Source organism: Dysidea avara, chromosome 4 (assembly GCF_963678975.1).
Source record: "Dysidea avara chromosome 4, odDysAvar1.4, whole genome shotgun sequence".
NCBI classification, from domain to species: Eukaryota; Metazoa; Porifera; class Demospongiae; order Dictyoceratida; family Dysideidae; genus Dysidea; species Dysidea avara.
Genome location: NC_089275.1, coordinates 45,159,186 through 45,179,138, shown reverse-complemented (window position 1 = coordinate 45,179,138; position 19,953 = coordinate 45,159,186). Strand labels below are relative to the sequence as shown.

Genomic DNA, 19,953 nt, shown 5'->3' with positions numbered 1-19,953 from the left:
ATTCTGTCCATTATGCTTAATTTTTAAGAAAATCATACAGCCAACTTAACTGTTTGGTTGCCATCAACATCTATGTGAACATTTTTTTTACAATTTTTAGTGACAGACAATCAAGACAGACTTATAAGTGCTGTTCACTCGTACAGCTTTCAGCACTACAAAGCAAATGAAACAGTAATGCTATGAGGAAGGCATGCATAAACAGATGTATACTCAGATAGACAACAATAAATGTATAAACAAAGATGCAGTATAAGTGGTTAAAAATATACAATTTCATAATAAACGTTCTCTTTCATCATAACATCATACAGGTTATAGCGCTAGGCTATTTTTGGAGCACTCCTGTCATTAGTAACTGTCTTCTTCAATCTAGTACCCGTCCTAATATCACTGAGTAGTGCTCCTCTATTCTCTGGCTTGCTTCCTGTGACAGTACAAAAAGCACACATGAAAATACAAGACCATAAAATGAAGCACTATTACTTAATGTATACTGATAGTACTGTTATGTAAGGCTAACACAGTGCATTACTAAAATGGGCACAGTATAAGGTACGGTGATACCCCTATTATCCAAACTAATTGGGGGGGGGGGGGGGGAGGGTGTTTATATAACTGAAAAGTCCATAAATCAAACATCCATACATTTCTATACACAGTTTTGCTCAACTACTCTAATAAAGCATACACTTGTTAACAAAATACTTTGATTGAGCGCAGTCAATTGTCATTTTTATAATCAATTGTTCAGACAATAGGTGTTAGGATAATCGATGGTTCCACTGTACTCTAATAAAACAATCAACTACTTCAATAGAATATTGTGTAAACACGCATTCCCCAAAAGCTCTTTACGGGTTTAAGGGTTAAATGGAACACAAACAAAATAATGAGCAAATTAGATAAACAAGTCTGTCACTGTATTTGTAACACATAGTTCCCTTAGGACAACAAACCATACAAACTCACCTTTTTTACTTGTGGGAGGTGTGGTTGGTTTTGATGGCTGCACGGAGGGTGCGGCTGGTTTTGTTTGCTGTACAGAGGGCGTGGCTGATTTTGTAGTAGATTTAGTAGTAGACATGGTAGCTGAAGATGAGGTCCTGCTGACTATATACTGTGGTACACTGGATGTGACTGATGATGTCACTATGGGAGACACTGGATACCTACAGATGGAAACAGACTTAGAGACGTTCATTATATTTTCATGGGATACAGTTATCAATACTGGTACATGTCTTACTACAGGAAAACTTTGTCAGCTATAGATAATATGACATAAACTTTGGCAAATTCTAGCTCAACTTTCATGATAATCTCATGTGATTTGTGGCCGTTGTGATTTGCAAAATTTATCAAAGTGTCCCCCCCCCCCCCCCCCCCCCCCCCCATACAAACACACTGTGTCAATCTCGTCTTTCCATTTGAAAGGGGGAACTCAAGGTCAAGCTTTTGAGTTTGACAAAGTACATATTTCATACAGTGAATCCACTTACTTATGTTCCATCTGGTCAGACACGTACACTCAACCTGATAGGAGTGTACACACTAACTATTGCATAACAAATTCGCAGAAGAAGCAAAATATTTTGAAGAGTGCATATTTCAAAGCTGGGGTGGATTTCAAATTAATGGGAAAATTATGAAATTACATGCATGCTTGCAAATACCAACTTGGTGATGATATAATCCCCAACCTTTGTACTGGAGAGAAGATTGGGGGAGTCTCAAGTGGAGTAAATTCTAATCAGCCACCAGCTTGACCGTATTAGAGCTGCGAAACTGGACAGAATATCATAACCGATTACTGAGCAACCAATAACTGTCGGTTATCTAGTTAACCGAACTGAATGACATTTTCTGCAATTTTCATGCTGTACTCAACATGTAAGCTATTAAAATTTGTAGTAGTAGTTTGTCAGATCGTCCTTACAGTGGTCAAAGTAATAGGCAGCAAGTGATTATACCATATCAGAATCCCACAAGTGTGATATCAATGTTGTAGTACCCAAAACATACATTTTTGAGTGAATATCTTAGAGATCAGTTATTCGGTTATGAAAATAACTGATAACTGACCGGTTATTCGGTTTACCCGGTAAGGTTTCACAGCACTTTACGCTATATGGAATAGCAGACAGCATTAATTTCTGTGAACCCTGAATTATAGTCAGTACGCGTTCACCTGAGCCCTGCCAAATACAGCAATATCAAAGAAGTGAACATGTGTTCACTCCCAATGGTTTTGTACTAGAACAAGCATGTTTTCATGTTGTAAACATGTTTGCGCGCCTGAATCAGGGAGTGTATAAACAGTGGAATGGACTACTGGAATGGTGGAATACTGGAATGGAATTTTTCAGTTTTTACATCCAAATAAGTACAACTCCTCCCCTTAAGTAAGCACATAAATAGGATTCCCCTTAAAGTCAGCTCTTTTAGCATAATTCACCTCACCATAGACAAGTTTACCAATGTAATGTACATGTACAATAGCAGTTTATTGGGAATACCAAGAAGACTCCTGACTTAACCCTTGTTCCCAAATGATAAAAAGTTAGCTAGCTACACCCCCCCCCCCTGTAGCTGATTACATGAATGCATTGTAAAGTACATTCACTGTATAATGAAGTATTCATTTATTTATTATCAACTTTACCAGTTAGGCACTGGAGGACGAACACAGAAGGCAGAGCCTGTACAAGGTGTTTACTACTAACCTAGGAGTCTAAGTGAAATTCTTTGGGTAAAGTGAAACGGGACTATCTTGTAAGCGTTTACAATGAGCCTTTCCACAATTACGTCAGAAAACAAAATTTAAAGTTGTGGCAGTACCACATACAGTATTGCACACTGAACTGAACCTTCATTAAGACAGTTAGTTTCAGACAAGTAATAAATTATTGAGTTATAAGTCATACAAGTGTTGTGGTGAGGAAAGTATGCTAAATGAGCTGACTTCAATGGGGAATCCTATTTATTTGCTTACATAAGGGAAGGAGTTGTACTTATTTGGATATAAAAAATGAGATTGAACTTTTAAAAAATTCCATTCCACCATTCCAGTATTCCACCATTCCAGTAGTCTATTCCACTGTTATATACTCCCCCTGAATCGTCCATACTAAATGTATGGGATATTTTTAATAAGGCTGAAACGAATAGTACGAATATTTGTTATTCGTTCGTTAAGAAATATTCGTTATTCGTTATATATTCGTTAAATATTCGTTAATCGGATAATGTACACATTTAACCTTGAAAACATTTTGACAACTGAAAACTGTCATTTTAAAATATAATTTTTCATCATGTAAAGGACTTTTCTTTTTTAACATTTAAAGTTTTAGTAGTAATCAAAGTGATTTTGTCCCTTTCAAGCACCTAATTATACAGAAAATTCTTAAAGAATAATTCGTTAATTCGTTCATTAATTTGAAGAATATTCGAATACCTAAAATTTAATATTCGTTTCACCCCTAATTTTTAAAGCCTCATAATTCACTTGTTCTTGCCTGCATCAAAGCACTTTTTTGACTAACAGTTTTGGCATTTAAAGGGTTTCACAGCGCTACTAAATCTTTGGGTAGCTGGTCCATGTAACAAGAGTTATAACAAGAAACAAGGGCTCAGGTGAACGCGAACAGACTATAGCTGTTTATTGGCTATTGACGCAGTAATGATACTGTTTATCCATTACAATCATGAATAACTGGAATACATGAACAAGTCACCCAAATTATGGATCACATAAAGGCAGGCTTTTGATATTATATGAAGGACTTAGAAAAATATATTTCAAAGAGAAGGGCCTCTTTGAAATATCCAAAAATAAAAACCTTTGAAAATTATCCACTATATGGTAGTACTTCCAGTATTGTTTATGTAGTCTCTGTAAGACAAGTATATACTTCTCAACTACAACCAGTGACTGCTCTATTAGAGTATATTGACATATGTACATGGCAGGTAGTCATGGAACAACACATCACTATGCAGTAGTTACATAAAAAAGATGACAATCTCACTTTTCTTTAATTTCAGAGCTCCTTCTAGATCTTCTAGCTTTCCTTTGTTCAGCAACACTACATACAGAGCATGCACAATTATGTTATCTTAAAATAAGTCATCTAACAAAAAAATTATAACCCTACAGATGCATGTATGATTACAATCTCAGCTGCTCTAATCTCAATAGTATCGCCTCAACACACAGACGCTATGACCAATCACAAGTTGATGGTGGGCATGAATCAGGTTTCTTACAGGGAAAACATGTGTTGGAATGGCAGTTTGCCTGTATTCAAGTAAGCAAAAAAACCTTACTCACATGCAGACATATGCATGCACGGACACACATATTATGTAGACATGACACACAAAGCAAAGCCTCTGGTAGTCATGCAAAACACAACTATTGCCACCCAGTGAACCTGTGCTGGGATTCCTGTGTACCATTCAAGCACTCGATTCTGTGCAGGCAAATCCTAAGTGAGACAGGATAGCTTCTCTAGTTGACACTCAACCACAGCCGGATAGACTGTCCAAAGCAAATTTCTTGCTCAACCTAACAACAGCAACTGGGCACCATGGAGCATTGAATCTGCAACCATTCAAATATCAGGCCAATGCTTTAACCACACACACACACACACACACACACACACACACACACACACACACACACACACACACACACACACACACACACACACACACACACATACACACACACACACGCACGCACACACACACCTTGTTTGAGATCCAGAAGTTTTAGAGCTTTGTAACAATGTCTTCACTTCAGAACTCACAGGTATCTACAATGAAATAGTCACACCATAGTTAAGAGTTGATAAGTTAAGTATAAAACACTAAGAGAAAGGAATGTCAATTAAATGTATCAATAGTGGAACATAATATAATACTGTGCAGAGGATGATATTTTGGTATGACATGGTTACAAAAATGAAATGGCCTAAGGCCCTTTCATTATTCACAAGTCCATTTGCAGTTTAGCATAATAATTCTATCTCTGACAAGGAACCACAAACACGTACAGGGTACAATGCTGTACAGTAAGTGTAAGCCGATGTTCACAGTATATTACAATCACCACAGCCGGCACCCTGTCCATGCACTTTGTTGTGTATAAGATATGGTTGTCTTAGAGATCATGAAGAACAATGTTGCTTCCAAATAATGCACACCAACCACAGTACACACTAACCTGTGGCATATTCCATGTTGCCAGCTCTGGTGGTGTTTGCTGTTGGAAGAACGGCATCTCTAGCACCTGTAAGGCTTCATCATAACAAAACAGCCACACAAACTGTACCTCCTGTATGGTGCAATATCTACCCTCATCTTCTGTGGTTGTGAATATCCTGGACAACACCTGCATGTAGGTATATGACATGACAAGTGCAGAGGGATTTCAGCTATCAACATGCGTTTCACCTAAAGACGACCTGGTAATTTAACTAATAAAACAATGTACAAGTACTATATAATTAAATACAAAAACTGCGATTCATTTCACTACTCAAATCTCTGTCCTCTAAAGTCCTATACATGGCAATACTACTTATCAGGTGACTGAGTTGTTTCACAATATGCTACCGTATAGCAGGTTTTTTACGCGGTGACAAAATCTTCATGGATTTTGCGACGTATAGGAATCTCGTGAAAATTTAAATTATTCAAGTAGACACGTGCGTAGTAGCAATAATAATCATAGCTAAGTATACCAGGTGGTGTTGGAAATTGTGATTTGAATTAGATCTATTCCGCTCTATCGTTTTTTAAAAACCAGTCAAGAAGCCCCCTGACCCCAATGGAGAACGTTCAGCCACTGTTTCACCTGAAGCAATCCAAGAGGCAAACAAGGAAGTCTCAGCAGCTATGGAAGTCACCGAACAAGGGAATAGAAAGCCATATAAACAGATCAGTGACACGTTGAGGGCTAGCATAGGTCAATATGCATTAGAAAGCGGCAATGCAGCTGCTGTTCGAAAGTACTCCAACCAATTTGATGCAGCCCTAAATGAAAGTACTGTATGATCGTTGAAGAAAAGCTGCATTGAAGCTTGAGATGAAAGAAAGAATCAGGCAAAAATGATGTTGTCCTGGAAAGTTTACCACCTAAGAAGTGTGGGTATTCGTTGCTACTTGGAGATCATATGGATGCACAGGTGAAAGCGTATGTAAAGGCTTCTTGAGCAAAAGGATGTGTGGTTAATATGTTCCTCGTAATAGCAGGTGGGATGGGGACTGTAAAGAGAAACCAACCCAGATCTTTTAAAGAACAACTTGCACCGTGACAGAGAACTTTGATAATTTACGAGAAAATATCATGGAGGAGATACGATGTGTTGTTGATGAAGATGTGCCAATCTTTAACTGGGACCAAACGGGTATGTGCCTGTGTCTAATTGGACAATGGAAAAGGAGGGAGCCAAGCGTGTTAAGATTAAAGTCTTGATGACAAGAGGCAGATAACTGCTGTGTTTGGAGGCACGATTACAGGTGAACTTCTATCTCTGCAGCTTTTATATCAGGGTAAAACAAGCCAATGCCACCCCAACTTCAAGTTCCCTGAGGATTGGCACATTACTCATTCTGGCAACCATTGGTGCAATGAAACTACTATGGTCAAATACATTTCACAAATCCTTATCCCTTTTGTCAAAACAGAAACATAGGGAACTGAAGAAATCTGATGACCAAGTCGCTCTTGCAATATTTGATGAGTTTAAAGGGAAAGTAACACAAGCATGTTGCGATTTGCATTGGCAAAACAATATCCTTTTTGTTCTCAATTGCACAGATCACTACAGTCACTGGATGGCAGTGTAAACAAAGCAGCCAGAAATTTTCTTAGGTGAGAGTTCCAAGAATGGTACTCAAAGGAGATATAGTCTACAAGGTCAGTGCTGAAGAATGAAGATGTTCCAACATGACAGAATCCATTCCTTATAATCAGGCCTACTAGAAAAGTAATCATATGTACATTGACTTCATTCAGCTCCTATTGGCTTCATCGTGCTCAAGCGAAGGTCTACAGATTGACTTCAACACCCTGGTCCAACTGTTCTAATAGATATATATTTTTTGTGATCATTAGTAATGAGCAACTTCTTGCATTTTTGAGTTATAAATAAAGAATTGTATATACACCATATTGCCTCGAATTATGACCAGGCGTTTATTTCTTTAAAGTACCTATTGCTCGTCCAAAAGTAGTACTAAATCTGAGGTTAATTGCTATAAAAGGTTTCTGTTGACACAACAAAGGTTTCAGTTAATATTAAATGATGTCTATTAAAGCTATGAATACTACAAACTGGCATTCATGGTGGTCAACCCTAGCGACTAAACAAGACCAGGTGTTTATACGAGAACAGCCATAATTCGAGGTAATACAGTATATATATATATTAATTGTAATTCAATAATAAAGTTTCCCAGATATCAGTGTTATGAATAACAGTAGTACAATGAAAAGTTTCAGACCGTATTGTCCACGAATATTGATTCTGTTAATACATGTGTACAAGACTACTAGTAAATCTATAAATTACTGCTACAATGAGTTTGTAGCTATTTTCACAGTCTACATACATTTGTAGCTATTTTCACAGTCTACATACACTATGGGAAACAATTTTCTAAGCAATTCACTAGATGTTCACGTAGCTTTGTTGGAAAGTGGATCAAGCCTTAGTGCTAAGGTTGTGGCATTGGCAATTGCAAACAAGCAATAATCCGCACCACCCTTCTCTGCTTGTTGATGTTGACTAGATGAAGTGAGACTGTGGGTCCATATAGATGAGAAATTACTGCTGTAGTTTTCTTACTGATAGTTGTATAGACTGAGTCATATACTTTAACCTGGCCATCTTTTATAAAAACCGTAGAAGCCACTATCCAGTGGGCCTCTCTATCAAATATAACTTGAACATATGGCTTGTCATTTTGAAACCTGGGTTGCTGTTTCTTCAGTAGTAAGGTAGATTACAAGTCCATCAGCTCTCAAACTGTTCCTTAAGCATTGTTTGAGCTGTATTAATAATGATATCATTTAATTTGGAACCGTTCAGGATCATCTCTTTATGGTTGGCATACAGCATGATGCTGTGTTTCTTAACCCACACTGCATGAGCCTCAACATCAGTCTGGCAATCTGATCCAACTTCAATAGGCTCACCTCTTCAGTCTTGATGACAGGTTTCACAGTATACTTGTATCATCAGTTTGTGCTTGATCACTGCTGTAGCTAGTAGTAGGAGCTAAGGTTGACCAGCATCACTAGCGGACAAAAGCTTTCTTGCTTTGCTCACATACTTGGAGCCTCCCCGAAAAACCAGCTTGTAGGGTATTTCAATTCCTCCTTGTGGTAGATCCTACGAGTAGCGTCTGCTACCAGTTATAAGACAACCAATTGAACCTTCTTGGCACAAAAATAACGAGCACACTGTAGAAATTTTCCTGGGCACATGGCCTACGATATTTTCGTTCTTTAATACTGCAACAGCAAATGGGTCAGCATAATTTTCAGCCTCCCTTTGACAAGACAGCTTTTCTCCGACTAAGGCATCCATGATATACATGATATCCTCGTACTGCAGATGGTATAGAAAACAATGCTGGTGCACTACCTCCACAGCTATCCATTTGATGTGCTACTTACACGCACAGGGATATGACTTGTGAATCATTGTAATCTATTTTGTTAATACGAAACCACTGAACCAAGCGTACAATCGCGAAAAATATATCCATTAAAATATACTAGTAGAGCGGTTAAGCAACAAATTAGATGAAATCGCTCACTTTGTGATAAAAGCACCAGATTTTCTGTGGAAGTTGAGTAAGGTATACTAAATCATTTGAGATACGGTGCCACATCAAAATCATTGCCTTAGGGCATGTTTTGAAACTTTAATAAACTAGGTTATAAGCCCATTTCTAGCTACTCAGGAAACCATACAAGTTCATCCAAAATCTTTGTTTTTGCTTAAATAGCATGAAAGTATCTCAAATTTACTGGTGTAATCAGAAAATCTTTCTAAATGTGGTAAAACAACCTGTTTTTAAATACTTCTGATGCAGCAAATATTTCAGCGTTAAAGTACAGGTATGATCCAGTAGAAATAATGTATTGTACATCTATGGTTTCATATACCATGACCCTCCGTGCTTCTTAACATGGCAAGCTAATGACCTAGATGGACACCTCCCTCGATCAGCTTTTAGATATGACCATCCCTTGCTTGTCTATTCAGATGCAAAGTTTCAGTATATTCACTATTGAGCCAGCTCAGAACATTTTATAGCTTCCCCAATACATTTTCTACTGATTTTACCTTTCAGGTTCTTTGAGCGTGATATGATTGGTAATTTTAATGGCACCGAATCTAATATGAAACAGTATGAATTAAGCAAATGTTGTACCAAGTTTTGTGGTTTTATCAAAAAGTAAACGATTTTTTCACTTAGCTGCTCTACTATACAGCTCATAGTGCTTTTGAGACTTTCGCAATAACAACATCCTGTGTAAATATCCAGCTATACGGTTTACAACCAAATCATCTCCAACACTTTGAAATGACTGCTTAGGGTATTAGTCAACATATATTACTGTAAGATAGTTCAATAGAGAATAAATGGACTTCATTATTTTTACACTCAATACTCACTTCAACGACAGCACTGTGACGAATGGTGGAGAGGTCATGAGGCTCAGGTGTTGCCGTACTACACTCCTGTCCTGTACTCATCTCAAATATCAAGTGACCTATGAAGTAACAAAAATGAGCCTGTGTAGTTAATTTCAAACCAGAGTGTTTACACAAGATTTAATTTAAACTAGTATTTTTAAAAATTGTTAATTTAATAAATGAAGTAGAGATCTATACAATAAAAAGTAGTGAAACAAGAGATGAATGATGGTATTATAACATAGCTCGGTGGGAAGTCCCTACTTTGGCATTGAACAAAATAATTTTTATAGTTAATGTGCCAAAGTAGGGACGAGCTATGCTGTAGTACCATCATCCATCTCTTGTTTCACTACTTTTTATTGCATAGATCCCTACTTCACTTTTAAATTAACAATTTTTAAAGTTTGTTTAGTTTTTTGTTGGAGCACAGCTAGCTACAGTGTAATTTGTGACTGTTCAATTAGAATGTCATACATGACTGCTGTATTAGAGTATCGCAAGTCAGCCAAGAGGTGTGCAGCTAGCTAGACCAATAAGGGGTGAGGTCATCTTGTTCACTGTTAAGTAAATATAATATAGCTAGACTGTTAAGAGGTGCGCATGGTCTTCGTACTCTATATATCACTATTAGTCCACCTAGATCTTTATTGATGGGTGTGGTTGCGAACCTATCGCGAACAGGATCCCAATCGTGAAGTTGCAGATTTCTAGCTAGTATACCTGTTAGGACTGAAATGCTTTTGAAATAATTCTGTGGCGTCTAAATATGCAGCTGAAAGAAAGTGTTGATACGGAAAATTAACGCCTCAATATGGTTTCATTGGATGAAGAAGACAAGCAGCCTGATTGAAGATGAAAGAAAAGGGTGCAGAGGGCCTACACTAGTCAGAACCCCAAAAGGCACATCCCACTGGTGAGTTTGTTTTTGTGGCATAAAATGGTGGCCGTGCGCTGCTTCGTTTGGCCTCTAGCCTTGTGACTGTGGTCAGTCAGGCAGTCAGTCTAAAATTTGAGTTTTGGCAATTTTTTAAAATTCTATATCCGGCCACTTGTAATGCTGTGTTATATATCATATGGACTAGTACAATTTCGTAAAGATGACTTTCGTCTAGTAAGATGTCTCTAGGATGATTTTCAAAGGCAGAATTTTGGGTGGCGCGCAAAATTTTTGAGGGGACCCCTACTTAAACGGTACTACCATACTGTTTGAATAAATGGTTTGTTTATATAGTCAAATTCTCAACAAAAATTATGGGCATACACATGAGTATTCAAAGCTAGCCAATATTATAGCATGTACAAGTTGGATTTGGATCCTGAAAAACAGCTGGAAATGAAAAGGGGATTTTTTTCTCAAGAGAATTAACATTTCAGCCAATCAGATGATTAGTGGTGACGGTAACAGTGTCAACAACAAACATGCGAGGTGTGGCCTGGTTACAAGTTCGGCAAAGGGTTGCAATGGATACTACACTTTATGGCTTTACATAGGAAATGTATAGTGGAAATTTTGTAAATATTGCGCCAGGCATTTAAACAAAAAAAAAATTTTTTTTAGCAGGTCAAGCAGTACTACAAATGAGCCAAATTTCAAGATCGTGTGTAATTCCATCCATGAGTTATTAAATGCTTTTGAGGATCCAGCTCAACGTGTACATACTATAGGATGTGTCATATTGAAACTTGTGGTGATAAATGATGGTACATACAATATGTAAAGTGAGTACTGATCATGCTTTAGCACAGTTGGGCTTACCAAACATCAGTACGTCGATGGCAGCCTTATCTTCTTTTAGAAGGGGCTTGATAGTAGAGTAACAGCGTGGCTTGTATCCAAGCAAGGAGTTTTCATATCCAGCTAACCTAACCAACAAACACAACAAAATCGTCATAAATATGTGGTAGGAAAAATTAGTTGTTAATCAGTAATACTTCTTTTATTACTATAACTGGAAATAAAAATAATTTAGTTACAAGGGATTACCCATGAAATTAAATAACTATAATCAACTTATCATATTACTTTTTTGTGAACAGCTAATGATGAAAGCTGTCACATGTGCAAGTATCATCATATTATGTGACATGATTGTGTCGTTTTTGACAATGTGTAATGCTTAGTTATAAGAAAAAGAAACAGTATTTTGTTTCTGGTCAGTAAGCATCATTGTTAGTTTGTGGTTAGTTGCAGTCAGTGGACTGTCATTTTATTACTTTGGTTAGTACATGGGTAATAATCTTTTTACATAAGTAACATGATATCCCCCTAACACTGTAGTATAAGAAAAGAGGGTATATACATGGTGTGTGTGTGTGTGTGTATGAGTGTGTGTGTGTGTGTGTGTGTGTGTGTGTGTGTGTGTGTATGTGTGTGTGTGTGTGTGTGTGTGTGTGTGTGTGTGTGTGTGTGTGTGTGTGTGCGTGTGTGTGTGTGTGTGTGTCGTGTGCATGTGTCTTAACATACAATACATACAAACTTACCTACACATACTGGCAGAATGTATCATAACATTTCCCGACTGGATGTGCCCCAATGGAGCCAACCCCTTATCGTACAGGAACACTATTGCCTGAAGTTCATAACACAAACAATAACAAGTAAGAAATCCATACTGTACGCAAGACAACGTGCAACAATTACATATATACATACACACAAGTATATATTACATTACAGGAAACATACAAGTATGTACCACTCTGCGTGGGCAGTTCAAAGGCACCGCCAGTGCCATAATTTGTATATTGCATTGCTGCAGACCGCAGCGAGTGCATTATAACTTATAACGCACTGGTTGCGATTTTGTAGACTACAACGAGTGCATTATAAGTTATAATGCACCGACCACAGTGCAATATACAGATATTGCACTGGCTGCGGTTTTGTGCAGCATAGCACAAGTGTCGGTGGCGAAGACCACTACGACACCTCACCTAATAGGTGGAAAGACACTTCACAGATCACTCGAATTCTTTTATAGCCTGACATGTAAAGGTCGATTGTGGGCCATAACGTCACCAATACGTATAATGTTTACAAGCAGCCAATGGCGATCGAAAAAGCCAACACAGGTGGCCACAACTCTAGTCTACATATATATAAACGTACTTACACACCTTACTAGTCTGGTGCCATCTTAGCTCAGATTAAACTGTAGTCCACTTCGACAATGACTCAATAAAACAAATATATTCTAAATAATACTAACCTTTACGTTCGATTGTGGTAACCAGTTTTGTCATGCCACCAGATTCGAGTTTAGCCAGTGTGAATAGTAAGAATTAGACTAGTATCGTTTAGTAGTTATGTTTTGTTTACTTAAACCGTCTATTTAGCTGCTTTTTTTCGCTCGAGAGAATCACTGGTGATTAGTCTGGTGCTTAGTCTATATGGCACACTGGCATGCTGAGCACTACATGATGAGAGTCGAACAGCGAATGCAGGTTAGTGATATAACCCATAGCGTACTAGCTTTCAATATCTCAGGTGGCTGCAGTACTGCAGGGGGAACGTCATCGCAACGTCTGGCTTGGTTACCCACAATTGATGTTAGAAACCTGGCCTTTATAAGTGTTACAGCTGTCTTGTGAGACTCTCCCCACCTATTAGATGAGTGGTACATAAAAGTTATACAACGTGCACTCGTGCTCTGCCTGTATAAACACACTTGCCTTCGGGCCTGACGGCCCTCAGGCTCGTGCGTTTATATTAGGCAGAGCACTCGTGGCCGTTGTATAACTATATAATAAACTTGGTATATATCACATTGCCTTGAATTACAGCTGGTCCTGTATAAATACCTGGTTGCCAGGGAGTATAGAGCATTACAACAGAAATAAACACCAGGCCTCAAATGAATGCCTAGTACAGTCATAATCATAATTTATAACAATTCTGTGCAGTATTATAAATGATGAAGTGAAGAACATTTCTATTGAGTTCCTATTAAGCTTGAATCTGCTGAAGCAAACATCGTTGAGATGTGAAGTTGATTCATGAATGTGGTCACATATATAAACACCAACCTCGTATAGCCTCCAGTCTCATTTAATGGCCGGGGCTTAAAAGAAATAAATCCCCAGGCCACAATTCAAGTCACAATACGGTATAAACAGATTTTACACATTGCTGCACACAGTGTACAGCAATGTGATTGTGGTATTGTACAATACTCTATACTGACCTCAAGAATCTGTCTTCCAAACAAGGCAGTCTGTTTAGATGGTAAGGGTGTTCCCCTGCCATTGTACTTTGCTGACCAATTAATTAATGGACGTGTCTACATACACACAAAACAATAACAGGTTATATGCAAAATAGCTTATATACATTCAACCCTTTATTTAGGGCCTGTTTTAAAGAGATGGCTGAAATCATGAAGTACAGTGTACAACTTAGCTATGTTTGGGACCTATTTGACATGGTCACTATAATGAGGTGGTCTTATTAATGAGGTCATGAAATACATCTTAGCTATGTTTGGGACCGACTTGACATGGTCACTATAATGGGGCGGTCTTATTAATGAGGTCATGAAGGACACCTTAGCTATGTTTGGGACCTACTTGACATGGTCACTATAATAAGGTGGTCTTATTAATGAGGTCATGAAGGACACCTTAGCTATGTTTGGGACCTACTTGACATGGTCACTATAATAAGGTGGTCTTATTAATGAGGTCATGAAGTACACCTTAGCTATGTTTGGGACCTACTTGACATGGTCACTATAATGAGGTGGTCTTATTAACGAGGTCATGAAGTACACCTTAGCTATGTTTGGGACCTACTTGACATGGTCACTATAATAAGGTGGTCTTATTAATGAGGTCGTGAAGTACACAATTAGGGACAACACATCACATCTTGCTCACTCTATAGATGAAGTCCTTCATGGAGCCACGGGCACTTATTGGTGATATCATAACCACAACTGATTTGTCCGTCATATAGTCCACCTCAATAATGGGATGTACAAATGGATGCTGTAAAAAATAAATGGCAGCTGATTAGCAAATACAACCCTTACATACACTGTAAACATGATACCCTCTACTTCATGGGAGATACACACTGATTAGCTTGTAAATTCTTACCTAATACTTGTCGCTTATAAAAAAGCATTACGTAAATTCATAAATTCAAGTCCATATATTTAATTAAGTTAAGCAAATTTGATTTCTCAGGATTGTGATTGGAAGCTTGGTCACTATAAGAAGGTGGTCTTCTAATTGAAATCATAAATACATATTAACTATGTTTGGGACCCATTAGACATGGCCGGTATAAAGAGTGGCCGGCCAGTAACTAAAGTTACACCGTACAAAACACTTACTTGCAGAGAGAAGAACAATTGGTTTAGTGTCTTCTTATCAGTTGACAGGTTAATAGAACACTTCAAGTGTTGTGGGGTCTACAATGATCACATGATTACCAGAGATGACATCATATGACATAATCGGTACCATGGTCATCATCATGTGATCTGCCAGTGGAGGGTTATCCTGTTTAACAGCAAACCAGCTCCTCTCCAGTCTACTACCTGAGAGACAAAGAACAAATAACCATAGAAGAAACAAAACAAATTAATTTTGTGTCCACCATTAATTTGAGTGTGTTGTTTGTATACACATGACCACTAGTGAGCCAGCTACATAACTTTTCCATATTGGCCAACCCTAAAATGCAATAAGCTATTACAGTAGCTCAAATACTACTACTAAACTACAACTTGATACTTGTTTAAACAGATGTCTACCTTTATGCGTTGTTGATGTTCTAAGTCAGAAGCCAAAATAATCACATGACTGCTACACGTGGTACAATAAGGTGTATATAGTAAATTAGATGGACATGTGCTTACACTGTACAAGTGCAGTGAACAGATGGTTTGTGAGACATTTAACTTGGTGAAATCTCTTTAATATCTTGACTGAGATACTCAGTGACTAATGTATAACCTAGTAAAAAAGGGTTTGCAACAGCGATGTCACTACAGACAATCCTTGTTACAGGTTTGGTTATGGGTTCAGTAGTCAATAAAATCAGCCTCAGTTTGTGAAATATATTCTTCATAACAATTTTTCTATTATTGTGGACTTGGTTACTTCTCATACCTTGTCAGGGTCCTTAGTAATAGCGCCACAAAAATTATTGGTGCCACGCCTGGGCAACCGTAAAGATGAAGTTCGAGACAAACTGGCTCTGTATGGCTGTGATTTGATAACACTCACCTGATGTGGTAGTGAAGAGGAAACTGTCAAGGTAAATTCGTGAAAAACTAAAGAAGAGTTAGTGAGAGAAGGTCCAGACCTGTAATGAAGATTGCCCATACATAAAACTATTAGTTCCTATGGGAATGACATCATTGTTGCAAATTCTTATTATCTATGGTATAACTAAATAGTATTTATGAAAACAAGATATACAAGGCTTTGTGTAGAGAATCTGCGTATGAAAACAAGATAGACAAATTATTAAACAATTGAAAAGATAGCTCTGTGCATAATTTGTGGTTTACAGTGGTTTGCTTGAGTCACGCTTCCTTAGCAACGTAATTGGTGAATAAAGACATAATTGGTGAATTCTGAAATATTTTTAATTTTAATGTACTGCAGGTATTGTTACAAGCAAGGCAAGAAACAAAGCTATAGCATATCTGTGAGATTAATTTAATTTATAAAGAATTGATTAATTCAAGGGATAATATTTACTGGGTGCTTGGTTTTTAGAAGCACAGCATCAACTTGTTTCAGTTGTAAAACTTTTACTCCCTGGAAACCCAAGAATTTATATAGGACGGAGTATGCCATACATACACACACGTGCTGCACCCATTGACAAACACACACACACACGCATGCACACACACAATCATACCAATGTCAGGCAGAGCATTGACCATGGAATAACGTGGACTAGCTCTCAAGTAGAATCGACAGTTGTATAATGCACTCTCTACATCAATAACAAAATCAAAATAACAAAGTAGCAATATATAAACTACACAACACACAAAGTGACAACTACACAATGAACCACCCATAGTTTAGCTAAGCTTTAAAGTGATTGGTGTATTACGATAAGTGTTCTAGGGCTTACAGCTGAAATGAACCTTTAGCAAAAGGTCAGGTACTACTACACATTAAAATTCCCCAACAATCATTTACTTATATACAACATGACCTTCCCATATGTAATGTCGGCACATTACAAGCATTTTTAGAGTACACACATTTAGAAATACATACAGATGTAAGTATGTATGTCTGTACATACATATGTGTATAGTTGTAAGATATACAACCAAGTCACTGGGACACAACTGTACTACAGTATGTATTGTAGGCATATAGAAACATGGAGTATGTATTTATTAAACCGTACCCTTTTCACCATCCTTCTGTGTTTGTCGCTGTAGTTCCATGGCTTCAAACACACCCATATCCCCTTGTATTGGTATGTACTCTCTTCTATTAGCATTACGATACCTGAAGCATATATGGATAATATTGAGTTACTGCACCATTATGTATACAGATGATGCTACACTTTGGAAACTGTACACACTACACATATACATAAACTCACTAATCAAATATACATAAACTCACTAATCAAATAACCAAACTTACCTACAGATTGCAACAATAATAACAACAATGACAATGAAGATAATAGCAAATCCACCAACACCAACTGTGATAGGTAACTACAAGGAAAATATTTTATTTAGCATTTACCACACCTTGACCACACTGCATACAGAGACCTACACTTATAGTATGTACAAGTTGAACTAGATCCTGAAAAACAGCTAAAAATTAAAAGTGGATTTTTTCTCAAGAAAGTAAACATTTCAGCCAACCAGATGATTAATGGTGACAGCAAAGGTATCAACAATAGACACGTATGGTTTGGCTCCATTACAAGTTCGGGAAATGGCTATAATGGACATCATATTTTTATTAGTGTTGCATCGATAATCGGTTGAATTATCGGTAACAGCCGATATTAGCTAATTTTACAAGTATCGGTATTGGCTACGAAGCAGAAATAATTTGCCGATTAACCGAAACCCACAATCAATCATTCATGACAGCAATGAACAGAAGAAGGTGGTGAATGTAGCAGTAAGTGGTTTGCTGTAACTGTTGGCTTGTTTGTTTACACAAGTATGGTTGCAAGGCTATAGTAGGCTGTGTATATTTATCGGCCGCCCACACAATTAGTTGATCATTCTTCACAAAGGGTCTGGAGTCCCACTAAAAACAGCTAGCTTAGATGTTTTATAACTACTTGGCTTCCTTTTCCATGAAAGGAGTTAGTGGCAAACTGAGAAAACATTGTAAAAGTTGGTCACCCACGCAATTAATTACATTGATTACATTATCATTTCAAATGCAGTTTATACACATAAACTTTAGGTGATTTTCTGCTCCTCCTCCTCCCCTGTTCTGAAGAATTGAAGAATATCAGTAAATATCGGAATATCAGTTACAGGAATAGGCAAACAATCGGTATCGGTAAATGTGAAAAAATGCATATCGGTACAACACAAATTTTTATGGCTTCCCATAGGAAATGTATGGCAAGCTTTTTGATTGGCTGTAAACATTATGTCAGACATTTGAACGAAAAGATTACAAATGAGCCAAATTTCAAAATCTTGTGTAATTGCATCCATGAGTAAATGTTTTTGAGGATTCAGCTCAACGCGTACACACTATAGTCAACCTCTTAATGCAGATCAACATAGACAACTAACATACTTATAGATGCACTAATCTAGAGAGACAAATGTACAGTGGAGCCAACACACACTGATGTCAAAAAAAGACATAGGATTAAGGTTAATACAATGGCTATGGCATCCCTTTGTGATACAGCAGAGGTGTACAGCACTATGGTGACAATAAGTCATCGTATAATCGTAATCCAAGGGACACAACATCTGCGGAAATCTCATACCCTCTTGAAACCTCCATAAATTTAAAAGAAATCATACTATATGCGTAAAAGTTTTTAAGGCGGAAACTTCTTGCAAATTTCATAGATCACTCCTCAGTTATGAAACTTTTGCTCCAAACAGATTAGCCATTACACAAAAATTTGCTGTGATATTGTCTAGCTACCTGTACAAAAATTTCCTCGCCTAATTTCCACATCTACAACTGTGAAACTTTTTAAAATGTATATAATAGAATTGGTAGAAATCAATTCGGAAATCTTGTATGTTAATTCCCAACAACTTTGCCAACAAGTGTCACGCTGCTTGCTATAGTGGGTTATTTTTGAGGGATAATTTTTGCAGATTACTACTATCCAAAATTTCAAAAAGGACCATTTTGCTTATTCAGGATCTTTTAATCGAACTGCAAATTTTGAGGGGGGAAATTTTCAGATAGCAGTCAATCTGTAAAAGTTTTAGCCCTCAGAAAAACCCACTATACAGCAACATATGTCACCAGTACAAAACACTTCACGTTTTAATTCAAAGTCAGTACCACAAAGTGTTCTATATTGTTTCTTGCCCAACTAACAGAAGTACAGCAGCCAATATAATTATATGGACAGAAAGTTTGGTTTTAGCCCCCAATTTTGGTCACACACGCACATTAAACGTAGCAGATGTACCGTAGTTTGGTACAGGAAGGGACTGCACAAGAGGTAAAGCCTGTCACTGAAAGCCTTTTCCAATTCAAGAAAATATTAACAAAGAAAGAAAGAAAGAGCGTTACAAAATCAAGAAATAGAGCCTAGTCTACAAATGTCTTACCCAGACGTTTTCGTCGAAATAATCCTTAACATCTGACGACATGTTTCCCGCTTGCTACGCCAACCCCTTGAGGCTTTGGGTCCGTTTTCATTTAAAGAGCACCACGACACGTGACTGGTCATGGAAGTCACGCGGAAAGCCACACCCTTTTTGTCGCCGGTGTGAAAACTAGACGAGCTTGTATTACTGAACAGGCTAGGCAGGCTTTTCTATTGTGATCGCTCGTGTATAATCATACACAGACGCTGTTTCTCAGTGTGCCGGTAGTCTCGCGTAGCCAAACCACCGGCTTTTTCCCTGTGGGGGCGGGAAACAAAGACGAGACTTCTTTCAATGGCACACCCGTCCACCATCTATGTATTTATTTATCTGAGCAGTCAGCCCTGCTGGTATGCTCATGGCAGGGGTGTAGCCAGGATTTTTTGAAGGGGGGTTCCAACAGC

The 19,953-nt window shown here is 37.7% G+C and overlaps 1 protein-coding gene across 1 annotated transcript; it reads right to left on the bottom strand.

Moving 5' to 3' along the window:
* Nucleotides 1–208: 208 nt before the first annotated feature.
* LOC136252388 (probable inactive serine/threonine-protein kinase slob2) lies at nt 209–19,625 on the bottom strand. The gene is made up of 17 exons (XM_066044814.1): nt 19,511–19,625; nt 17,367–17,443; nt 17,119–17,222; nt 16,612–16,689; nt 15,198–15,274; nt 15,068–15,145; nt 14,607–14,717; nt 13,916–14,011; nt 12,213–12,301; nt 11,488–11,594; nt 9,708–9,805; nt 5,345–5,404; nt 5,237–5,302; nt 4,762–4,826; nt 4,035–4,091; nt 973–1,172; nt 209–427 (listed from the first exon to the last, which is right to left on the bottom strand). Exons 1-17 carry the CDS (start codon nt 19,550–19,552, stop codon nt 324–326), a joined length of 1,509 nt encoding a protein of 502 aa, XP_065900886.1. The 5' UTR covers nt 19,553–19,625; the 3' UTR covers nt 209–323.
* Nucleotides 19,626–19,953: the final 328 nt, after the last annotated feature.

Excerpts from the sequence above, each read along its gene's own strand:
- LOC136252388 (XM_066044814.1), bottom strand. The coding sequence starts at position 19,552 with ATGTCGTCAGATGTTAAGGATTATTTCGACGAAAACGTCTGG. Across the intron at positions 17,444-19,510 it reads ATTTCGACGAAAACGTCTGG|TTACCTATCACAGTTGGTGT; the intron begins GTAAGACATTTG and ends TTTTCCTTGTAG. Across the intron at positions 12,302-13,915 it reads TTGGAAGACAGATTCTTGAG|GCAATAGTGTTCCTGTACGA; the intron begins GTCAGTATAGAG and ends TATGAACTTCAG.